Source organism: Mobula hypostoma, chromosome 13 (genome assembly GCF_963921235.1).
Source record: "Mobula hypostoma chromosome 13, sMobHyp1.1, whole genome shotgun sequence".
Classification (NCBI taxonomy): Eukaryota; Metazoa; Chordata; class Chondrichthyes; order Myliobatiformes; family Myliobatidae; genus Mobula; species Mobula hypostoma.
In genome coordinates this window covers 26830590-26852696 of record NC_086109.1, presented here as the reverse complement: position 1 = coordinate 26852696, position 22107 = coordinate 26830590, and the positions used below count along the sequence as shown (strand labels likewise).

At 38.4% G+C, this 22107-nt stretch overlaps 1 protein-coding gene across 2 annotated transcripts in view; it reads right to left on the bottom strand.

Moving 5' to 3' along the window:
- celsr2 (cadherin, EGF LAG seven-pass G-type receptor 2) overlaps window positions 1-22107 on the bottom strand; it is a 360447-nt gene that overhangs the window by 98723 nt on the left and 239617 nt on the right. For both annotated transcript variants that reach the window (XM_063065489.1, XM_063065491.1), the window contains exons 7-9: window positions 20246-20403; window positions 11454-11617; window positions 10276-10401 (exon numbers count right to left, since the gene is read on the bottom strand). In XM_063065489.1, the coding sequence (XP_062921559.1) occupies window positions 10276-10401; window positions 11454-11617; window positions 20246-20403 (448 nt within the window). The remainder of the gene's footprint in view (window positions 1-10275; window positions 10402-11453; window positions 11618-20245; window positions 20404-22107) is intronic.

Sequence of the window (22107 nt, the reverse complement as noted above, 5' to 3'; positions counted from 1 at the left end):
GATCGCTTGCCTCTTTCGGGTTTCTGGGTGTGGGTGGGTGGGTTTAGAGTTAGGAGTTTTTTCCCCATTGGGTGGTTCCAGAGCATGCGTGTTTTTTATTTGGTTGTATTCTTCATCACCGCCATCTTTGATCATCCTGTATTGGTATGTGCTCTGTGTATGTATAAAGTAGAATGAAATTATAGTATGCTGTTCAAACGGATTAATATAATAAGTTGGAATGTACGCGGTTGGAATCATCCTATTAAGCGAAAGAAGAATTTAAAATTATTAACCGATTGCAACCTGAGATAATTTTTGCTCAAGAGACACATATCAGGGCGGGAGATCAAAATAGATTTTTTAGATGGTGGAATGGTTTGCAATTCCACTCTACTTCTCAGAGTAAAACAAAAGGCATGTCTATTTTCATTAAACCTAATATATTTATTCAAGAGGATATTGAATCAGATTCTAATGGTAGATTTCTAATTGTTAAAGGAACAATCTGTAACAGAAAAGTTGTTTTGGTTAATTTGTATGGTCCTAACGTAGATGATCCTACTTTTTTTAAAAAGGTATTTGCTTTACTGCCTGACTTAAATGAATATATGCTCATAATGGGTGGGGATTTTAATTGCTGTTTAAATCCTATGATTGATAAGAGCTCAACCAATCAGCAACTTCCAAATCGATCCGCGTCATTTATTAATTCCTTTTTGATTGACTTTGGGTTGATTGATTTGTGGAGGTATCTTCACCCCGATAATAGAGAATATTCTTTCTTCTCACATGTTTAAAAAAAAATTCGAGGATCGATTATATTATAATTGATCCCCGCTTCTTGCCTAGTGTTAAAACTTGCCAATATGACGCTATTGCTATATCTGATCATGCGCCTCTGAGTTTGTCTTTTGAATTTGATGATGTCATTCTTGCCCGCCCACCTTGGCGCATGTCTCAGACATTATTGCAAAACTCTTTGTCAGTTTCACTGAAACCCAGATACAAGAATTTTTTCTTTTTAATGATTATAGGGGGTATGTCTAAATTAGTTATATGGGATACATTTAAAGCATTTTTACGTGGTCAGATTATTTCTTATTCAGTTAAACTTAAAAAACAAACTAAAGCAGAATTAGATAGAATTTCAAAACAAATTAAAGATTTAGATAATATTTATGCAATTTCCCCAATACTGATTTATTTATACAAAGGGTGGAACTTCAATCACAATATAACCTGTTATTAACTCATCCCATTGAAGGTTATTTGCTTAAGTTAAAGAGCCAATTTTTTTATGTCCGGAGATTAAAGTAATAAACTGCTTGCATCTCAATTAAAAATGGCTGCAGCCAAAAGGCAAATCATGAAAATTTATAGGAAAGATGGTACCTTAGCTCAGGAATATAAAGAAATTAATAAGATTTTTCAAGATTTTTATGCTGAGCTATATAAATCTCAATGTCCGTTAGATTCCTCTAAAATGAATGCTTTTTTACGAAAGATTGTTTTTCCTAAAATCTTGGCTGAGGATCAAAAAACTCTCGATGCTCAAATTACTGAAGCTGAAATTCATAAAGCTATTTTTTCAATGCAATCTGGTAAGTCCCCAGGACTTGATGGCTATCCTGTAGAATTTTATAAAAAATCTGGAAAGTTGCTCTCTCCGTATATGTTGGAAATGTTTAAGGATTCTTTTGTGAAAGGTGACTTACCCTCTACTTTTTATGAGGTCTCTATTTCTTTAATTCTTAAAAAAGATAAAGATCCTACTGACTGTGCTTCATATAGACCTATTTCATTACTGAATGTTGACGCTAAGATTTTGTCAAAGATAATGGCCAACCGGTTGGAGAATATTTTGCGTAAAGTTATTTGTAAAGATCAAACAGGCTTTATAAAGGGTCGCTATTCCTGTTCAAATGTTCGGAGACTATTTAACGTTATATATTCATCTTCTTCTAAAATTCCACAATGTGTTGTATCTTTGGATGCTGAAAAAGCGTTTGACCGAGTCGAATGGAAATATTTATTCAATGTTTTAGAGAAACTTGGCTTTGGTGTTAATTTTAATAATTGGATTAAAATGATATATAAAGCCCCTATTGATACTGTTGTCACTAACAATCGTAGGTGTCCTTTTCTTCAGCTGTCACGGGGGACAAGGCAAGGCTGTCCATTAAGTCCTTTGTTGTTTAATTTAATATTAGAACCCCTTGCTATTGCTCTTCATGAGGCTAAAAATATCCATGGGATCTTTGTGAATGAGATCATGCATAAGGTCTCTCTTTATGCTGATGATTTATTGGTTTATATATTTAACCCTGATGAATCCATTCCTGCCTTGCTAAAATTATTTAATGAATTTGGAGGTTTTTCAGGATATGAAATAAATTTTAGTAAAAATGAATTGTTTCCTTCAAATGATTCTGTCTCTATAGACGATAATACTCCTTTTAAAGTTTCAGACTCTTTTAGATATTTAGGTATTATAATTACTAAAAAATATAAGGATCTTTATAAAGCTAATTTTGTTCCCTTAGTAGACTCTATGAAGTATTTATTTAATAGATGGAGTCCGCTTACATTTTCACTTGTTGGTCGTATTCATATAGTTAAAATGATGATTTTACCGAAATTTTTATATTTATTTCAGAATATTCCTGTTTTTTTGACTAAGAAGTTTTTTGATCGGATTGATTCTATTATTTTATCTTTTATTTGGAATAATAGAAGACCAAGAATTAGTAAACGTCATTTACAAAAATTGAAAAAGGATGGAGGTCCTTAGAATGTATTATTGGGCTGTTAATCTGCGATATATGTCTTTTTGGTTATACTGGGTTGATAGGAGTGATCGGCCAATTTGGATAGACCTGGAACTGAAAGTTGTAAAACAGTTTTATTTAACCTCGTTATTGGGAGCTCCTTTACCTACGCAATTAGGTAAAGTTGTTAATTTCAACCTATATCCTGTGATTAAGTATTCTTTACAAATTTGGCTCCAGTTCTGCAATTTTTTTAATCTTAAAAAATTTAAACTTCGTAGTTTAATTTACCGAAATTACTTTTTTAAGCCTTCTTTAAGTGATCCAATTTTTTTACTTTGGAAAATTAAAGGTATTAATTCGTTTTTGGATTTATTTAAAAAAGATAGATTGATGTCCTTTGAACAATTAACTGATAAATATTCTCTTTCATACTCACACTTTCTGCAATATCTTCAAGTTAGATATTTTTTACAAAAATATTTAAGTAATTTCCCTTACATATTGGAGGCTGACCTGTTAGATACTATTATGAGTATAAATCCTTTGATTAAGGGTTCTATTGGAAGAATTTATAATTTATTATTACAATGGGATAAGCGGCCTTTATCTAAGATTAAACAGGATTGGGAGAAGGAACTTAATTTCACTTTTATGACGGAGGATTGGATGCCGATATTGAAGTTGGTTAACTCTTCTTCAATTTGTTCTAGCCATTCATTGATTCAATTTAAAATTGTACATCGTTATCATTTGACAAAGGAGAGACTTTCTAAAATCTTTCCTAATGTTGATAGTCATTGTGATAGATGTAAAACTGAGATAGCTACACTGACACATATGTTTTGGTCTTGTTCTATGTTGGAACAGTTCTGGAAGTCGGTTTTCTCAACAATTTCTAAAGCACTTAAAATTAATTTACAACCTAATAAATTAACTGTGCTTTTTGGAATAGTTCCTCAAAATATTCATGGTATTTCTGTGTCTGACCAACATGTTATTGCATTTGTTACATTGATGGCTAGGAGGGCCATTTTGTTGAAGTGGAAGGATACATCAGCTCCCACTTTGTCACAATGGTTCTCTCAAGTGATGCTATGTCTTAGTTTGGAGAAAATTAGAAGTCAAACCTTTGAACCTTTATTTGATTTTGAGAAAAGATGGGGCTCATTTGCTCGTTATTATCATTTGAGCTAATTGATAGATTTTTTCCATGATCTAATTGTAAATTTTTTAGTATATTTTCTTTTCTTGCTGGTGGTTTGATGTTTATTTTTAGAAGCTTTTTGTATGACGCATGGCTCCGGGGTTGTACAGCTAATGGGTTCTCTTTTTTATTTCTCAGTTTTCTGCTCAGTAGGTTTTTTTTGTTATCACAAAATTTTGTTTTCAATCTTTAAGATAATTTTTTTTGAGGCATTGTAAGTGTTGTTACTTCAATGTACTCGTGTTATTTTTCCTATATATACAATAAAAAGATTTGAAAAGAAAGAAAAGAAAAATTTATTTCGTAATGTTGACCACTAAATTACCTGATCATTGCAAAAGCACTTCTGATTAATGGAGTCCTTCAGGGAAGGGAATCTGTTAATAATATCCGGTCTGGACTACATGTGAGTCTCGACCAGGGTTTCCCATCCTTTTTTATGCCATGGACCCCGACCCATAACCAAGGCATCTGTAAACCCCAGGTTGGGAACCCCTGGTTTAGACCATCTACAGTATGTTACTGTATAGAATATCTGGCCCCTAATGTTGTGCTGAACTTTGAACCTACTCTAAGATCAATCTGTCCCTTCCCTCCCACATAGCTCACCATTTCTATTTGTCATCAATGTGCCTAGCTAAGAGTGTAGAATATACTTTCATACTTTATACTTCATTGTTGCCAAACAATTGGTACTAGAATGTACAATCATCACAGCGATACTTGATTCTGTGCTTCACACTCCCTGGATTACAAATATTAAAAATTAAAAATATTAAAAATAGTTAAAATTAGTAAATATTAAAAATTTAAATTATAAATCATCAATAGAAAATAGAAAAATGGGAAGTAAGGCAGTGCAAAAAAACCGAGAGGCAGGTCCAGATATTTGGAGCATACGGCCCAGACCCGGGTCAGGATCCGTTCAGCAGTCTTACCACAGTTGGAAAGAAGCTGTTCCCAAATCTGGCCATACAAGTCTTCAAGCTCCTGAACCTTCTCCCGGAGGAAAGAGGGACGAAAAGTGTGTTGAAAAAGAATATAGAACATGTCTCTTTGTAATCGCCTTGGTTCAAGGATATTTTGGGGTGAACAATTAATGTCAGCATTGTCACATCCTATGAACTAACTTTAAGAAAAAATTAACACAGCGCGGCCAGAATACAAAAAGTGTTTTGCATGTTTTTTCCCGCAAATTATTCTGGCGACGATGGGAGGTAGCAAGACCCCTTTGGATATTGCTAACCTCATACGCCGCAAGTTCGATTTGCTGATTTGTTGGATGCGAGCCAGGGTGGATGGAAGGGGCCTAGTCCTTGGCTGTAGCGAGGATTAGGCCTGAAGCCTTAATGTTGCCTGCTTGAGCAGACGAAGCTATTGTACTTCACTGGAGGCGGGGGGGGGTGGCATGGTGTCCGGAACGGAGTTGGGGCTGCCCTCCCAGGGCTCTGTCCTTGTTGAAACATTTATTGACACATACACAAAAACATGTATACTGCTATATACATTGTTCACCTGAAAGCAGGATTGCCAACTGTCCCGTATTAGCCGGGACATCCCGCATATTGGGCTAAACTGGTTTGTCCCATACGGGACTGCCCTTGTCCTGTATTTCCCCTGCTAAGGTAGACCGTTCTTATGAAACCTTTAGTAAGCCAAAATGGCGTAAAGCGCAGAAGCAATTACCATTAACTTATATGGGAAAAATTTTTGAGCATTCCCAGACCCAAAAAATAACCTACCAAATCATACCATATAACACATAAAACCTAAAATAACACTAACAGTAAAAGCAAGAAAGATATGATAAGTACACAGCCTATATGAAGTAGAAAAAACGTATTGACAGAATCAGGAAGATTAGCCAAAACCGGAAAACTTGTAGAAAAAAAAAATCAGCACATACGCGCATGCGCACACAGGTGCCCGCGCAAGGCTTCATGGTCATGGTAGTCTTTCTCGGGGTAAACACAAGTGTCCCGTATTTGACTGCTACTTTTGTCGCTTATTTGGGAGTGAGAAAGTTGGCAACCCTACCTGAAAGCATTCTCCATTTAGCTTCCTCTGACCATAGTGCATGATCTCACCCCATTTGCAAGTACACACACACTCACTGTACCTATATGCCTCTGTTGCTGTGCTTCACTATCACATCACCTGACACCCAGTAACACACACAAAATGCTGGAGGAACTCAGCAGGTCAGGCAGCATCTATGGAGAGGAAAAGAGTTGACGTTTCAGGCTGAGACCCTTCATCAGGACTTGGTATGTGTCAGATATAGAGCTTTAACCTCTGGCACCCAGGTCAATTGTTATGATCAGGACTGATGCTGGCTTTCAACACAAAACACTTACAGTTCCTTTCCTCCATAGGAATGTGAAATCCTCCATAGCTGAATAATAGCTAAAATGTTTCAAAATTTGGTTTAAAAATACATGCATTACACCAGCTTATGAATTTAAAAATACCTGCTCTTCTATTATCAAAAATTCTGAGCGAGGGTATGGAAAGCTCACTGGCAAAAGTACCCTTGTATAATCTGGTACATGTATTTATTAGTGTCACATGGACGTTACAATTAGGTTATTTGTGAAGTTTCACCATGCGGACAAGACTATGTGGTCTGCTGCGTTGAAACTCTGTTAGCAGCAATCATAAAGCTTTTATCTGAGAAGTAAGTATTCCAGATCATCTTGCCATCCTTAACATTTTCTTGTGAAAAATACAAGGTTTTATTTTTCTTTCTTTTGAAGGGTTGTTTTTAATGCAAGACAAGCTCCATCACGCAAGAAGCAGGTGCACTGTAACTGGATCCATGGATGGAGTTCTGCAGAGTTGCTTAAAACTATTCTCCCGTCTGCTGCATTGCACACACAATGATACATCTGGTGAACTTTTAGGACTCTTGGAAACTTGCTGCTATGCTGTGTGTTACAATTCTTCTAATTCCTTATACATTAACTCTCTCCCTACTGAACATACTTGAACCACAGGCATTCAAGTACAGCAAATTGTAGAAGAATTCACCCACAAATGAACTTTAAATTTCATTAATACCACACAAGCTAACAAACAAAAGATGGAAGCAGGATTTGCCAGAGGAAGCATTATTATTCCAGCCCTCAATAAATTAAGCCTTTGCAAAATAAATACATTGTAGTTTGAAACAACATATACCATAGAAACCATAGAAAAACAACAGCACAGAAACAGGCCTTTTGGCCCTTCTTGGCTGTGCCGAACCATTTTCTGCCTAGTCCCACTGACCTGCACACGGACCATATCCCTCCATACACCTCCCATCCATGTATCTGTCCAATTTATTCTTAAATGTTAAAAAAGAACCCGAATTTACCACCTTGTTTGGCAGCTCATTCCACACTCCCACCAATGTCTCTGTGAAGAAGCCCCCCCCCATGTTCTCTTTAAACTTTTCCCCCTTCACCCTTAACCCATGTCCTCTGTTTTTTTACTCCCCTTGCCTCAGTGGAAAAAGCCAGCTTGCATTCACTCTATTTATACCCATCATAATTTTATATACCTCTATCAAATCTCCCCTCATTCTTCTACGCTCCAGGGAATAAAGTCCTAACCTATTCAACCTTTCTCTGTAACTGAGTTTTTCTAGTCCCAGCAAAATCCTTGTAAACCTTCTTTGCACTCTTTCAACCTTATTAATATCCTTCCTGTAATTTGGTGACCAAAACTGAACACAATACTCCAGACGACATTTCGGGCAGAGACCCTTCAGTCCTGACGAAGGGTCTCGGCCCGAAACGTCGACTGTACCTTTTCCTAGAGATGCTGTCTGGCCTGCTGCATTCACCAGCAACTTTGATGTGTGTTGCTTGAATTTCCAGCATCTGCAGAATGCCTCGTGTTTACAATACTCCAGATTCAGCCTCACCAATGTCTTATACAACCTCATCATAACATTCCAGCTCTTATACTCAATAATTTGATTAAAGGCCAATGTACCAAAAGCTCTCTTTATGACCCTATCTACCTATGATGCCACTTTTAGGGAATTTTGTATCTGTATTCCCAGATCCCTCTGTTCTACTACACTCCTCAGTGCCTTACCATTTACCCTGTATGTTCTACCTTGGTTTGTCCTTCCAAAGTGCAATACCTCACACTTGTCTGTATTAAACTCCATCTGCCATATTTCAGCCCATTTTTCCAGCTGGTCCAAATCCCTCTGCAAACTTTGAAAACCTTCCTCACTGCCCACTACACCTCCAATCTTTGTATCATCAACAAATTTGCTGATCCAATTTACCACATTATCATCCAGATCATTAGTATAGGTGACAAATAACAATGGACCCAGCACTGATCCCTGTGGCACACCACTAGTTACAGGCCTCCACTCTGAGAAGCAATCCTCGACTACCACGCTTTGGCTTCTTCCATTGAGCCAATGACTAAACCAATTTACTACCTCTCCATGCCTTACTGAAGTCCATGTAGACAACATCCATTGCCTTCCCTTCATCCACTTTCCTGGTAACCTCCTCGAGAAACTCCAATAGATTGGTCAAACATGACTTATCATGCACAAAGCCATGTTGACTCTCCCTAATAAGTCCCTGTCTATCCAAACGCTTGTAGATCCTGTCTCTTAGTACTCCCTCCAATAATTTACCCACTACCGACGTCTAACTTACCAGCCTATAATCTCCCGGATTACTTTTTGATCCTTTTTTAAACAACGGAACAACATGAGCCATTCTCCAATCGTCCGGCACCTCACCCGTAGACACCGACATTTTAAATATATCTGCCAGGGCCCCCTGCAGTTTCAACACTAGTCTCCTTCAAGGTCTGAGGTAATACCCTGTCAGGTCCTGGGGATTTATCCACTTTAATTTGCCTCAAGATAGCAAGCACCTCCTCCTTTTCAATCTGTACAGCTTCCATAATCTCACTACTTGTTTCCCTTAATTCCATAGACTTCATGCTAGTTTCCTTAGTAAACACAGATGCAAAAAAACCCATTTATGATCTCCCCCATTTCTTTTGGTTCCGCACATAGCCAACCACTCTGATCTTCAAGAGGACCAATTCTATCCCTTACAATCCTTTTACTCTTAATATACCTGTAAAAAATCTTTGGATTATCCTTCACTTTGACTGCCAAGGCAACCTCATGTCTTCTTTTAGCCCTCCTGATTTCCTTTTTAAGTATACCACTTGATAAGATTCTTTTGAAGAACCATTGAATCAAATATATCACAGGGACAGTCACTTGGCCAACAGCACCTTGATTTCAAGTGAATAAAAATTCACTAAGTGACTTAAGTCCAAGTACAGAAGCAATGGATCAGTTGTTTCAGACTCATCTTGCATTCTGCACTCAGTGTTGGACAATAAATCTCATGAAACATTTATTGATTTCTCTTAGGAGCCATGTTATATAGCCCTCAAATCCAAAGATTATCCATTAACCATCATCCCATTTCTATTCTAAGGACCTCTTCTTCCCATGTTCCCACATTCCTTTTAATATCATAAAGGAATTTTATTTATGAAACAGCACTTTGTCAGATTCCTCTTGAAATCCACATGCTTTACATTCAAAGCACATTATAAAATAGAAGCTGAGAACGTTTGTCAACATAAATGGCTCAATCATTTAAATCAATCACTACTTACACTTTGTATATGATCAAGAAAACAAATTTGCTTCTTTTCTTCAGAATCTAACTTTGAAATGATAGCTGTCACAAACTCAGAATCATTTTCTCTCTGTGTCAGCAGATTATGAGTTTGAATCTCACTCCAGGAATTAGAAAACAAGTGTCTCAGCTGACACTTCCACTGCAATACTTAAGGAGTGCCAGACGGTCACAGGAGTTGTCCTTTGGGTGCAAGGTCCCATTTGCTCTCTCTGAATAATTTTGAAAAAGGGCACAGATTCCTTCCCCAGATTATGATACAAAAGATTAACTACTTATTGTCTAAGGTACCTGGCTGTGTGCAAAGTGGTTGAATAATGTTCAACTGTGACCAGACTTCAAAAGCACTTTGGGACAATGAGTGTTTTAACAGGCACAGTAGAAATGCTATGGTGCAGTATGTGGCACTCCATTACTGTATCTCAGCTGAATGTTCTGTTCTCCTCCCATTCTTTTTCCTGATCTATATATTTAATTAGTTTGTGTTGAGAACATGTCAATGAATGTTAGCGTGTGGATCTACTTTCACAGAAGGCGGAGATTAATGGAGAAACTAATAAAAGAGGTCAAGTTGCTTTTTAATTGAAGTGACAACTTTAGAGAATGTGTCCTGTTTGTGCATGTAAATCCATACCTTGCTCACAATTCTTTCCTCCAAAGCCCAGGGGACACTCACAACTGAAGGTCTCCCATCTGTTCACACAAGTTCCTCCATTCTTGCATGTGTTTGAATCACAGAAATTCCACTTGGCAGAGCACCCTGCAGAGAGAGAAATTTTGCACAGATCATTTAACTGACATGTGTATATGGTATAACAGAGTATAACCCTAGTTCAGGCTGAGAATTCATCCAGCTCTTTGAAGGTGAACGAGAAGCAAATGGAAACAAATATTCTCTACTTTTAAAAGTAAAGCATTAAAATAATTGAAATTGTCTTTATTTGCATCTTAATTCATACACATCCCCATGCTGATTTATTTCTAAGACATTATGCTGTTATTTAAATATACTTTTTTTTCTCCTCTGTAAGGCTTTACAGTTGCTCAGAAGAGAAAATCCTTCCAAATTAACCCTCGATTTTCCATGGATTAATGCCTCTCACTGGTATATTCCTCTTGAAACTATTGTCTTCTCCTCATGGTACACTAATTAAAACGCAGAGTTGTTTCCAAGTTGATGGGCAGCTGGGAAGGGTACAGAAAAGATTTACGAGATGACACTGTAACTGGAGGGTTTGATCTATGCATGGAAAGTCAGGGTCTTTCAACTCTCGAGTGCAGGAGGCTGAGAGGAGACCTGATAGAGGTTTAGAAAATCAGGAAAGACATTGATAATGTGAATAATTGTAATCTCTTTCTCAGTGTAGAGTAGCCTAAAACTAGAAGGCATTGGTTTAAGAAGGGAAAGACTCAAAAGGGATAAAGTGCTCCACGTAGCAGGAGGTCGGTATATGGAATGTGCTGCCAGAGGATGCAGTAGATGTCGGTATAATTATGATGTTTAAAATACATCAAGAATAGAAAAGGCTTAGAGAGAGATGGGCCAAGTGCAAGACTAGTTCGAGTAGACAACTTGGTCAGTATGGATGAGTTCGGCTGAAGGCCTGTTTATGTGCTGCATTTCTCTATAAGAGCCCAGAAAGAGCATCAGGGTTAAAAATCCCTAAGATGATAAAAATAAATAGCTTTTACTCATGTTTTAATGATACCGTAAAAAGGTGGAAGCAATGGAGTGAGGAAGAGCTGTGATAACATAAACAAATCCTCTGAAATGGGGTGTGGCAACCCAGTTACTTTGGACCATCTTATTACCTGATACTGTGCCATTATTTGCAATGAAATCAGCCATATCAATTTGCTGGTTATCTATTAATAAGTTCTTCATGCATCCCATAAATTCATGGTTCTGAAGTGGAAAGTCTTCAGGCAGGTTTGGAACTCCACCAAGGAGTAGAGGGCCTGTCAAATCCAGAGACCTGAAAAGCAAAAACAGAATCAATGGTAGTCTTTATCTTATTCCCCTTAACATTATTAGGCCCTTCAAGTTCAATCAAATACTATTGAATTTGACTAATAACATAACAAGCGTAATCAATGATAAATATTCAAAGGCAAATACAGACAAAGCACTCTCTAGAAATGTTTAATTCATAAAAAAAAATCTATACAATTCCATTACAAGCAACTTCTGGGATTCACTTTAACATGGAGACCAAATGCAGTCACTTCACTAACCAGGTGGAGGTTTGTGGCAAATGCAGAAGTCTTTCACAGTTCAGAGAATTTCAGCAAGTTTCAGACTTGCAAGTACTAGCATTCTGACCAAGAGCTTCAGATGTACTTGTTGTTAGTTAGTAAGAAGACACAGACCATTTGGTTTTACTGACGTTGCACGCAAAGTTATAGCAAGTGAAAATAGTGACGGGTAATTAAAATTCAATGAGCCTTGTTGAAAAATGTGGATGCATGGCTGTTTCAAGTTGAATTGCCGCTTGTAGCCAATGCACATAGTTGGCTAATGTAATCATTCAGGTAATAGAATCACTTGCCTTTGGAATGGAGAAAATGAAATGAGACAAGGAAAGAAATCAAACAGAGGAAATATATAATGAACAGAAAGGATTTTGCAGATGTTTTAAATCTTGAGAAACACACAGAAAACACTGGAGGAACTTGGAATTCAATGAAGGGGAATGAACAGTCGATGATCAGGCCAAGAGACTTCATCAGGATTAGAAAGGAAGGGGACAGAAGTCAGAATAAGAATATAGGAGAAGGAGAAGGAGCTCAAGCTGGCAGGTGATAAGTGAAACCAGGTGAGGGGGAATGTGCATGGGTGGGGGAGTGGGATTAAGTAAGAAATTGGGAAGTGAAAGGTGGAAAGGGTAAAGAACTGAAGGAGGAATATGATCAGAGAGGACAGAGGATCTTGGAAAATAAGAAAGGAGGAAAAGCTGCAAAAGGAGGTGATGGTCAGGTGAGGAGAAGAGAAGGGGTGAGAGGCAAATAAGAATGGGGAATGGAAAAAAGTGAGAAGGGGAAGAGCAAAGAAATTACCAGAAGCTAGAGAAATTAATGTTCATGTCATCAGGTTGGAGGCTATCCAAACAGAATTTGAGGTGTTGTTCCCCCAACCAGAGTGTGGCCTCATCCTGGCAGTAGAAAGGCTGGAATGGGAATGAGAAGTCAAAATGAAATGGGTGGCCACCAGAAAATTCTGATTTTTATGGGAGATGGAGTGAAAGTGCTCGACACAGCCATCCCACAATCTACGTCGGATATCACTGATGTAGAAGAGGCCGAACTGGGAACATCTACTATCATGGTCAGAAAAGAAAAGTAATTATCCTAAGCATGGCTCAAGGGGATTAGTCAAAACAAAAATTTCCAATTATCCTGCCCTAAGATAAATGTGGGTGAACTAGTTTAGCAAAACACGTTGAGATTAGCAATAAACCCAAATGAATTGTGTTTGAAATTTCTTGGAAAGAAATTACAAATGACGCAAAGTGTCTGAAACATTGTGGTAAAGGATATATTATTGGCATTTGCTTTTGTGGTAAATAATGAATTAAAAATAAATTGGTCCTGCTTAATAATAAATAATTAAGAATAAAAATAAACAGTTACTGCTTAATTCAGCTGTTAGAAATTACAATACTCTTAAACATACCATCAATTCCAATACAGTAGAATTGTGAATACTATATGGCATTGTTTAAAGTTACGAGTCTACCTGTGAAGACCTGAGCCTGGACTTTCCTTAGATTTCATGTTAATGTTGAAGATAGTCATCATTGGTATCAAAATGACACACCATGTTAAACATTTAAACTTCTCTTCCTTTATTCTTCCTCAAAGCCAACTTGATCCTTTGAGCTAGCAACTAAATGAAGTGTATTCCTCTTCTCTGGATGCCCCTGCGCATTCCATATTTTTGCTTTGCTCTTGGTGGGTGTTATGCTTTCTAACTCCAAAACATTAAATTATTTGAAAGGAAAACAAGGGAGCCAGGGATGCGAGTCTAACTTTGTTTTTACTTGAAGCGAAGCACGCATGTATGCAATTCACGTGCTATTATATATAACTTGTAATGAATCAAACAAACAAAAATACTGAATCAAACAATATACAATACTACTCAAATGTCAATAAAATATTAACTGCAAAACACTACTCCCTGCCTAATTATAAAATCCAATTCAAAATAGAATGCAACTCAACTCAAATATGCAATGTATTGCCCTCTATTCATCTATGTACATACACGTATTTTACATTGTCCAATTCAGGCTTAAATATTTAACTACTGTGAAGGACTTCTTATTCTTGTGGGATGACGTCTTTCCTGACCGGGGGTGAGCGGGGGAGGATGAAGGGAGTGGTCACTCTATTTGACAGGCGAGTCTTGTGGCTGTGAAATAATCTCAGGTTCTGAGACTTCCTCCGTGTTGGCTGTAGGGGTTGAATCAGGATCTCCAGGAAGTGGTTCTGACAGCACTGGAGTTGACTCTGGACACCTTCCTTCTGGGCGTGTTGGCATCCTGAACAGTGTGTGTCAAGCTTCACTGGATGATGTGGCTCAGCACACTCGTACAGTCTCTGATGTCACCATTTCCTTTACTTTTGGAAAGTCACCTCACACTACCCCGTCCATTGCCATTTCTTCCTGAACTATAGTAACAAGTTCAAGGGGTGCAGCACAGTAGCCAAGTTTGGTGAGAACCTATTATAGTAATTGACAAATCCTAAAAAGGATCACAACTGTGACACATCTTTGGGCCTTCAAACATCCACATCTGCTTGAATTTCACAGTACACTTTTGTGATCCCTGTGTATCAATAGTGTGACCACAGGGAATGACACTTGTTTTAAAGAATTCACACCTGTTGCATCATGCGCTGAGCCAATGACCTTCTAATATTTTAACAATGCCTTGAGATTTTGGAGATGTTTCTCGGCATCCTTACAGTAACAGTGATGTCATCTGGGTTACACTGAAGAGCTGGGCAGCCTTGTAGCACCTTGTTCATCACTTGTTGCCAGAATGCAGGTGTTGATGCTACTTCAAAGATAAGCCTATTATAACCATAAAGCCTTTTGTGAGTGCTTAAGGTGAGAAATACTTTGGACTCTTCTTCCATTTCCATCTGTAGGTAGGGCTCAGCTAAGTCAACTTTGCTGAAGTGCCTTCTTTCAGAAAGGTTTGCAAAGATATCCTCTATCCTGGGGAGAGGGTATTGGTTTACATTCAGTTCTGGGATGATGGTGACCTTAAAATCACTTCATATCCAAACAGACCCATTCATCTTGCCTAGTGGGACCAATGCCATTGCCCATGGAAACCTTGGAAAAAAATTCCTTTAGCATCCACCTGATCTTGCTCACTGGCTCCTTTATCACGGATGGTATAAGGAACTAGACACGCTTTGTACAACTTGGGTATGACATTTTCATTTAACACTATTTTACCCTTGATCTGCTTGAGTTTTCCAATGCCATCCTTGAACACTGTTGTGGCATTATCTAGTATCTTACTTAATTCACTTTCAATCAACTCTATTACAGGGAATGGCATGCAAATTGTGCATGGCTATCCAATCAAGTAGTAGATGTATCAGCCAATCACATCACCACAATCCTGACTCTCCTGTTTTTACCACATACAAGCTTGTTGGTTGGTGTATTTTTTGAATGTCAGTCCCAGAGGAGATGTCTTTCCTCTAGTATAAGTTCTTAGTAGGATATCTGCAGGATTCAGTTTAGAATCTCTGAAATGCTGTTCAAACACATTTTATGGAATGACTAAAATAGCCGAACTTCTTTTTGGATTCCAGACCTAATCAGTTCCCCTCTACCACCACTCTGCTCCGTCTAGCGGAATTAGTCCTTACTCTTAATAATTTCTCCTTTGGCTCTTCCCACTTCCTCCAAACTAAAGGTGTAGCTATGGGCACCCGTATGGGTCCTAGCTATGCCTGCCTTTTTGTTGGGTTTGTGGAACAATCTATGTTCTGTGCCTATTCTGGTAACTGTCCCCCACTTTTCCTTCGCTACATCAACGACTGCATTGGTGCTGCTTCCTGCACGCATGCAGAACTCGTTGACTTTATTAACTTTGCCTCCAACTTTCACCCTGCCCTCAAGTTTACCTGGTCCATTTCCGACACCTCCCTCCCCTTTCTAGATCTTTCTGTCTCTGTCTCTGGAGACAGCTTATCCACTGATGTCTACTATAAGCCTACTGACTCTCACAGCTATCTGGACTATTACTCTTCTCACCCTGTCTCTTGCAAAAACGCCATCCCCTTCTCGCAATTCCTCCGTCTCCGCCGCATCTGCTCTCAGGATGAGGCCTTTCATTCTCGGATGAGGGAGATGTCTTCATTTTTTAAAGAAAGGGGCTTCCCTTCCTCCACTATCAACTCTGCTCTTAAACGCATCTCCCCTATTTCACGTACATCTGCTCTCACTCCATCCTCCCGCCACCCCACTAGGAATAGGGTTCCCCTGGTCCTCACCTACCACCCCACCAGCCTCCGTGTCCAACATATTATTCTCCGTAACTTCCGCCACCTCCAACGGGATCCCACCACTAAGCACATCTTTCCCTCCCCCACTCTCTCTGCATTCCGCAGGGATCGCTCCCTACACAACTCCCTTGTCCATTCATCCCCCCCATCCCTCCCCAGTGATCTCCCTCCTGGCACTTATCCGTGTAAGCGGAACAAGTGCTACACATGCCCTTACACTTCCTCCCTTACTACCATTCAGGGCCCCAAACAGTCCTTCCAGGTGAGGCAACACTTCACCTGTGAGTCGACTGGGGTGATATACTGCGTCCGGTGCTCCCGATGTGGCCTTTTATATATTGGTGAGACCCGACGCAGACTGGGAGACCGCTTTGCTGAACATCTACGCTCTGTCCGCCAGAGAAAGCAGGATCTCCCAGTGGCCACACATTTTAATTCCACATCCCATTCCCATTCTGACATGTCTATCCACGGCCTCCTCTACTGTAAAGATGAAGCCACACTCAGGTTGGAGGAACAACACCTCATATTCCGTCTGGGTAGCCTCCAACCTGATGGCATGAACATCGACTTCTCTAACTTCCGCTAGGCCCCACCTCCCCCTCGTACCCCATCTGTTACTTATTTTTATGCACACATTCTTTCTCTCACTCTCCTTTTTCTTCCTCTGTCCCTCTGAATATACCTCTTGCCCATCCTCTGGGTCCCCCCCCCCTTGTCTTTCTTCTCAGACCTCCTGTCCCATGATCCTCTCGTATCCCCCTTTGCCAATCACCTGTCCAGCTCTTGGCTCCATCCCTCCCCCTCCTGTCTTCTCCTATCATTTTGGATCTCCCCCTCCCCCTCCAACTTTCAAATCCCTTACTCACTCTTCCTTCAGTTAGTCCTGACGAAGGGTCTCGGCCTGAAACGTCGACTGCACCTCTTCCTACAGATGCTGCCTGGCCTGCTGCATTTACCAGCAACTTTGATGTGTGTTGCTTGAATTTCCAGCATCTGCAGAATTCCTGTTGTTTGCTTGTCTATTGGTAGTTTTCACATTGTAAATCTCAAAGCTACTCAGCTGTGTGTAAATCTCAAAGCTACTCAGCTGTGTGTCAATCTCATCATTATAAGATTTTTCAACAGCATCATGCAGATTAGTGCTCTTTCTGAAACTATAACTTGACTTTTTATCTTTATCTCTTCTCCTTCCTTTTGTTTGCCTGACATGTTCTTTGTATGTGTCCTACTTTGTTGCATTTTTTGCAAGTTCCACCCTTAAACCTGCATTGGTTTGGTGTATGTTAGCCCCTGTCACACATGTAACACAATTTGTTCGGCCAGTCCAGTTTCTGTCTAGATGTGTCAATTTTATTCATGCTCACTTTCATTCCTGACTGCAACTCAGTCGTGTCTCTGTCTGCTGTTTTCATTGATGCAGCTATTTCAACTGCTCATTTAAATGTAGGTTATGTTTCAGCTTTGAGCCGTTTTTGAATGCTTTCTTGTAAGATTCCACAAACTCAGTGATCTCTCAGTACATCATTAAGCCTTTCACTGAACTGACAATGTTCAGACAATCTCTCCAATTCAGCCATGTACGCTGATAAGGACTCTCCTTTCTTTTGATTTCACTTTTGAAACCCAAAGTATTCTACAATCAACCATGATTTCCGTTCTAAATTTTCCTGCATTACCTTCACGATATCAGCAACGCTCATTTCAACTGGTTTGGTTGGAGCAGTCCAACTTTCAAGCAAAACCATACTCATTGTTTATGAACCTGTGAATTTGCCTGTTTTCAGTCTATTTTTTAAAAAACTCAACCTCACCCGTCATGTGCTGTGTTTTTTTTTTATCTCAACAGTTTCTTGCTGCGCTTTTTTTTTTAACTTGAATGGCTCAGCGCACCTCAACAGGTAGGTAATCATCTTGAGCTTATTTTAAAAATACCTTGTTGATTAAAAAAATACCGCATGTTATGTTTTGTAACTCTTTCACAGGGGATGTGAACCTAACTTCATTTTTCCTTTAAGTGAAGCACATATGTATGACATAGTGGTGTGATTATGTATGCCATTCATGTACTCTTACATTTAACCCGTAATGAATTATTTAAACAACAAATACAATATATTTATAGTATTACTTGAATATCACTGGAATATTAAATACACAACAGTTTGTGCACCTTAAAAAGTATTCCAGAAAGCCTTCCTTTTTATTTAAATCAAACTCTTTATGCAAACCCTGCCCCCACCTTTCCTGTTTGGTTTTCAATCTGTTTGCCTTGCAGCCTCTGTGAAGAATTTTGAAACAGTTCTACATCAAAGGAAAAATATATTGGAAGTCATAAGAGGCTTAAAGGTTAATAAAACCCCACAGTCTAATAAGATATAACCTAGCCTATTTTGGGAATAATAGAAGAGTTTGCTGGGGCTCTGACAGATATTTTTAAATCGTTGTCATGGAAGAGGCAGTAGATGACTGGATAACAGCAAATTTGGTATTTTACTCAAGAAGGCCAGCAGGGTTAACCCAGTAATTATCAGCTTCTTAGTCTAGCATCTGTGGAAGGGAAACATTAGGTAATAATTCTGAGGGACAGGGTAAATTGGAATTGGACAAGCATGAATAAATCAAGGAAAGGATAGCTTTATTAGGGGAAGACAAATACGACTTCAGAAGCTGAACCAAAATGTTGACATTCCTTTTGCTTCCACTGATGCTACCTGACCCATGGAGTCAGTAAACCTTTTTTCTTTTGTTAAGAAAGGAATCTATTTGATTATTTTGATTCAATTTTTCAAAGATATAACTAAATCTGTCAATGAAAGCAGTGTGGATGGTGTAGTCTACATGAAATTAAAGCATGTGGTGGTGAGTTCCAAACATTAAGAGCCCATAACACCCAAGACAATTTGGCAAATTAGATTTGATTCTGGCTTGGTACAAGGAGGAAGAAAGTGTTGGTTAAGAGTCAATTTTTACAATCAGCAACTTGTGTCTAGTGGTATACCTTAGTGACTATTGCTGTTTGTTTTATCTATTATCAATCTGAATGTAGAAAATATTATTACTAAGTTCACAACTGATGTGAAGATTTGTGGTATCATTGATAATCAAGGGGACAGATTTGGCTATAGAATGACATTGAAGAGTTGGTAAGATTGGAAGAGAATGTAACGGAATGTAATCCAGAAAAACTGTGGGGAGAGGAACTTTAGGAGGAATAGTAGGTCTCAACTGTATATAATGAATAGTCAGATCCTAAGAAGTATTGAGGAACAAAGGGGCCTTGGAATCTATGTCCACGTATCCTTGAAAGCAGTAACATAGGTTGGTTAAAAAGACATAAAAACACATGCCTTCATTGGCCAGGGTATAGGATATATGGCTAGGAAACGTTACACAGGCTACATCTGGACTCCTGTATGCAGTACTGGTTGCCACACTATAAGATGAATCTGATTAAAATGAAGAAGGAGCATGCGGAGGAGATTAGCCACTATGTTTCTTTGGATGCAGTGCTTCAATTTTGAGAAGACATTACATAGATGAACTTCATTTTCTTGGAACTGAGAAGGCTGAAGGGAAACCCTAAGTGATGTAAACTAAATTATGAACGGCACTGCATTGCATAGGTTTCTATAATCAGAGGGCATAGGTTTAAAGTAAGGAGTAGCAGATTCAGAGTAACTATGAGGAATAATTGTTCAGACAGAAGGTGGCTCGTATGTGAGAACACTGATAAAGTAAGGCACTCTCATAACTTTTCAAACAATATTTAAGATTGGCACAGTGGCCAATCTTCAAGTGATGGAAAATAGGATTGGTTCAGATCTGTACTTGATGACTGTCATGCACACAGAGAAGTGTTAAGTCTCTATTTCTGCAAAACTTCATGATTCTTGTTATTTCTCCATTGGTGACGGTAAATGTTGCATTTGGCTACTGCTGGAACTTTTTGCACAGATGGGCTGATCACTGAGCAATAACAGTTGAAAATATCATTGAGGAAATCACCATGATCTATAAAAACAAAGTGGAGAATTCTTTAAGGATCATTCTTTTAATTTAGAACTTACTTTTTTGATCCTGACTGAGTTCCTTGAGCAGAACAGGAATAGTTTCCAATAAACCTGCCAAAACGCAATGCAACTGAAGTATCACAGTCATCAACAGTAACTACGGCAACCTTCTGTTCAGACGGACCTTGAGGAACACCAGACTTCCCAATGTATGGCTGTTGAAAAAAGAACAAGCATATTTTGTAATTTGTTGTCAAATTATCGGATGAGATTTTCTTGAATAATAATAATAGGGTTTGAATATTGTAATCAATCACAGCAATGCCTTTTGGGATGAATTTCTAATTGCTACAATTTGTTTGCCCATTTGCAGAGTTCTTCCATTCGCTTCGCAAAACTGTAAACCATATTTCAGATTAAGTGACAAGATGTTCAGTTTCAATAAAAATGTCATGTTACATTTCCTAAAACATCATTTTCATTCAAGTGTAAAGGGAGAGAATCTTGGCATGCATCATTTATTTATTTAGCTTATCTTGTTCATTTTGGCAACCTGGCTGCACCAATGTGTTGGGTAGGTGAGCTGACAATCCTGTGACATAGTCCATTCCAACAGTGTGGTCTTTGTTCCACATACATTTAATTTTCTCTCTCTTCAGCATCTAAAATTTAGGAATTCACTACACACAAAATTAAGAGAATAAGCCCATACCTTAACAGCTTTTGCCACAGTGTAGTACATCACTTTCAGCACAATGAAGTAAAAAATATTTCCTATTTTGTTCTTAATTTATTGCAAATGATACGTTATTCTACAGACACTCTTGAAGTACAGTGGATTCCGGTTAATTTGGCCATCAATTAATAAGAGCAGCAGCTTATTTGGGACAACTTTTAAAGAACAAAAGCTAATTGAGAAAATAGCCAGATTCCCTTCATGAATTTGGAACACTATGCCGCTAAACTGGGACAGGAGACTTTTGCTGAACAGTTTCTAACTAACATCGGTGATATGCAATTGTGCGGCCATTAAGACACTACACTGTGCTTATTCTGAACAGATTATAAATAGTGTCAGTTGCGTGTGTTTGTGTTCAGAGAGTAGTGATTTTTTTTGTCACTGATAGTTGGTGAGAAATAAAGAGTAAGGCTAATCTGACCTGTTTTACTCACTGCGGTTTCAAGCATTAAGGCTCGGAGATGCCAGAAACAACCAGGAGTGAAAAGGAAACAATTTCATTACTTCAACAAGTTAGGCACTATGAAAAATTTGAAGGTATTGACAAAAATCTTGAAAGTTACAATGAAAATGAAGATTCAGAGGAAGCAATTGGCAAAAGCATTCCATGACGACAGTCCTTTATCTGCATTAGGTGTCTGTGCAGATTTTGTTCATTTACAGTCAATCAGAAGAACACAGCAGCATACACTGAGTTCTTCCTCTGAAAACTATTAGGAACTAATGAAGTTTTATTGTATTGTAGTAGTATTGGTAATGTTCTAATTTATTCTGTATTTCATTTAAATACATAATTTTTCACTCAGTTAAATGGTAGTTTGTCTTTTTTATAACTTTTTAAATTTTTCCATGAAACTTTGAATAATTGGGCCAAAATGTACTGGTCCCGATGTGTTCCAGTTAAGTGAAATCCATTGTATTGAATTTTCAGCAGCTGTGTTATTTCAAGGTGGTTTAAAATGCATGGATAAACATCTAACTAATGGGCTTGGTGCAAGTGAGGCTATTTCTCTTGCATTAATAAAAGAACAAAAGAGAATGCGTCCCTTTGGGCCAACAAAATCAACAAATCAAATAAGCTAATTAAATATACTTAACATGTTGAAAGTGAGTGGCTTTTGCCTTGCTAATGGCGAGGAGTCTTTGATTGTGTCTTTTTTTAAAACACCAATATCTTGTT